At 33.2% G+C, this 3,484-nt stretch overlaps 1 protein-coding gene across 1 annotated transcript; it reads right to left on the bottom strand.

The window, feature by feature from the left end:
• Positions 1-1,488: 1,488 nt before the first annotated feature.
• Positions 1,489-2,763, bottom strand: LOC137585487 (plexin domain-containing protein 2-like). Its single transcript, XM_068301283.1, has 6 exons — positions 2,632-2,763; positions 2,366-2,575; positions 2,015-2,166; positions 1,882-1,954; positions 1,558-1,810; positions 1,489-1,525 (listed from the first exon to the last, which is right to left on the bottom strand). The coding sequence occupies exons 1-6, from the start codon at positions 2,687-2,689 to the stop codon at positions 1,489-1,491; spliced, it is 783 nt and encodes a 260-aa protein (XP_068157384.1). The 5' UTR covers positions 2,690-2,763.
• Between the last annotated feature and the right edge of the window lie 721 nt (positions 2,764-3,484).

The raw sequence follows: 3,484 nt of genomic DNA, 5'->3' as shown, positions 1-3,484 counted from the left end.
AACATTATCGATAACGATCAATGTTAAGTTAACATTATCGATAACAACCACTGTTAAGTTAACTTTATCGATAACAATCAATGTTAAATTAACATTATCGATAACAAACACTGTTAAGTTAACATTATCGATAACAAGCACTGTTAAGATAACATTATCGATACCAAGCTCTGGTAAATTAACAGCTTCAATAGCAAGCACTGTCAATTTAACAGTAACATATGGATGCAAACTTAAATTAACAGAGTCGTGTTGAGTTCTGGTTAGTTTAGAGCAGAAGTTAGAATTACTATTTAAATACCATCATCACTAGCAGGCATAGTTAAACAAAAAGTTTTAAAACGGTATTTTATAAAATTTAAACAATTTGCAATTAATACAAGCATTTAACAATTATACACAATATTTATTAAAATAATGTCCCGTATGATATTTGTCTTGCAATGTTCTTACCTGATTCCTTTGTAAAATCTCTTAATTTTTTCCGACACCTTTTTTATACATCCAGTTCATCATCTGACTTGCATTGTTTTATTCAAGTCCCTCCTTTTTTTCTGCCCGTTTATCCAATTCCTATTATATGATCCACTATTTTACTGTTCACCACTATTTGAGCCATTTTTTTAAAGTTTGCTAGTATTTTATTGTGTTCCACTATTTGATCTACTATTTCATTATTTCACACTAATTGATCTACTATTTCAACAGTATTTTAATTACCTGTATTTTATTTTTAATTATCCGACTGACACTATATTTATACCGGCCATTATCCGACAAACTACTATATGAGCCATTGTTTTAGCATTTACCACTATTTAATCCAATGTTACAACCGTATTTTTAACCACCAGTATTTTGTTTGTAATTATCCGACTGCCACTATTTTTATACTGGCCATTATCCGACAAACCACTATACGAGCCACTATTTTAGCATTTACCACTATTTAATCCAATGTTTCAACCGTATTTTTAATCACCATTATTTTATTTGTAATTATCCGACTGCCACTATTTTTATACTGGCCATTATCCGACAAACCACTATATGAGCCAGTATTTTAGCATTTACCACTATTTAATCCAATGTTTCAACCGTATTTTTAATCACCATTACTTTTTTTTTTGTAATTATCCGACTGTCACAATTTTTATACCGGCCATTATCCGACAATTTCTATTTGAACCACTAATTGAGCCATTAATTCAGCAATTTTTACTGTTTTAACAGTACTTTTAACGTCCGTTTATTTTATTGTCATTCCTAATTGGATTGTCATTTGTCATCATGATTTGAAACAACACTCACCGTAGGAACTTAATGAAATTTTTGGAAAAACCATATACTTTATATTACGTATATTTTTTAATTTGCAACACAACCCGCATTGTAATAATTGGCGATGGCATTGCGGACTTTAAAGATGATATACGAGAAAACAAATTATATGACAAACGCAGTACTTACAGTGAGTGAACAAGTGGTTTAGCTGGATGAAGCTTCTCTCTGGACAGGAGCGTAGCTGTAAAAGAAAACGGAGAAATATAGTTATACATTTTGTGGACATTGTGCCAGCTATTATTTTCACCAGTGTTGCTTGTGGAAGATGGCTGTGGCGGGCGTACGGTGCTCACTGTTGGCTCCGTAGAGGCTGTTGAACTGTGTGACACGACAGTAGTAGACGCAATTTGCCTTGAATTGGCATCAATTAGGTCGTTTTGTTTACTTTTCTCCTGGGCAGCATTGTTGCCCTTCACTCCTAGCGCTGGACAGCTAGATAGCTTTGTGATTGCAGCTTCGTCGCATCCTTAAAATGATAGAGGAAATACGACCAATTTTATGTCTGTTACCCATAAATTGTTAACTAACCGAACTTACCTTTCTGCGTCCATTCGTGCTTTTTGCGATCGGTGCCTGAGGAACAGCGGTTTAATGCAGGACACCAAGAACACTATTTAAAATAAGGAATTACGTAAATTTTCATCTCTATAGTCTTAATATATGTATTTACCGCAAACGTAGTGTTATGGTTAATACAGGACTCGCAATCATTATATCCAAGGCAGGTTGGTAACGCGGTAAGTTTAATTATAGTGGCATTGGTAATCTCCTGTTGTGTAAAGGATACCCGATGATATTCATATATTGTCTTTCTGCGGGCAACTGTTTAGGATTAGAGAATTAAAAATGTATAAGTTAGAGTTTTAAATTGAGTCTTAGTACTTAATTAATTGCCGTATTGATAATTTAATTGTTTTCATTTAGATTAGTGCTTAATTTCAATCAAACATGAAACAATTGTTTTCCAAAATATATTCCAGAAACTTTAAATATTTATTGTATAATAGTTATCTTTACTTACAGTACAAGAACTTATCAATGATATAAGCATCAGACAAGCCCACCTTAACCGGATGCTGATTATCCTGAATGGTGTTAATCAGTGTGGGCACTTGATAATACCCAAAAACAATGTCTCCATTTCGATGTAATGTGGCACTGAATGTAAACTTTCCATAATCGGGCTTATCTTGTAATGTAACATTTTCCCAAACGGCACTGAAAGCGGTACCTTAAAAGTAATAATAATAATAAATAAGAAGAATAAAATGTTTCCCCTAAACTTACCATTATCCAGAAATCGCACAACTGATTCAGATAATATACTTGTATCAAAATTAGCCATTAATGGAGCAATATACTGGGTAGCGGCCAACCAAGAGTGTACATATTCACCAGTGTAAAGAAACCGTCCAGTGGCTACAGTTATATTGCGCACATAGTGTCCATAGAAAGGGAAATCAAATTTTAATTCTACTGTCATGGCGCGGCGATGCGAAGACGACAACATAGTATTGTTTGGTAATTTTTAATTATCCGACTGACACTATTTTTATACCGGCCATTATCCGACAAACCACTGTATGAGCCACTATTTTAGCATTTACCACTATTTAATCCAATGTTTCAACCGTATTTTTAATCACCAGTATTTTATTTGTAATTATCCGACTGCCACTATTTTTATACTGGCCATTATCCGACAAACCACTATATGAGCCACTATTTTAGCATTTACCACTATTTAATCCAATGTTTCAACCGTATTTTTAATTACCTGTATTTTATTTGTAATTATCCGACTGCCACTATTTTTATACCGGCCATTATCCGACTTCTATTTGAGCCACTATTTTAGCATTTACCACTATTTGATCCAATGTGTCAACCGTATTTTTAATCACCATTATTTTATTTGTAATTATCCGACTGCCACAATTTTTATACCGGCCATTATCCGACAACCTCTATTTGAGCCACTAATTAAGCCATTAATTCAGCAATTTTTACTATTTTAACAGTATTTTTAACGTCCGTTTATTTTAATGTCATTTCTAATTGGATTGTCATTTGTCATCATGATTTGAAACAACACTCACCGTAGGAACTTAATGAAATTTTTTGGAAAAACCATATATTT

This window comes from Drosophila tropicalis, unplaced genomic scaffold, assembly GCF_018151085.1.
Source record: "Drosophila tropicalis isolate 14030-0801.00 unplaced genomic scaffold, ASM1815108v1 contig_158, whole genome shotgun sequence".
NCBI classification, from domain to species: Eukaryota; Metazoa; Arthropoda; class Insecta; order Diptera; family Drosophilidae; genus Drosophila; species Drosophila tropicalis.
This window is presented reverse-complemented; position numbering and strand designations above follow the sequence as displayed.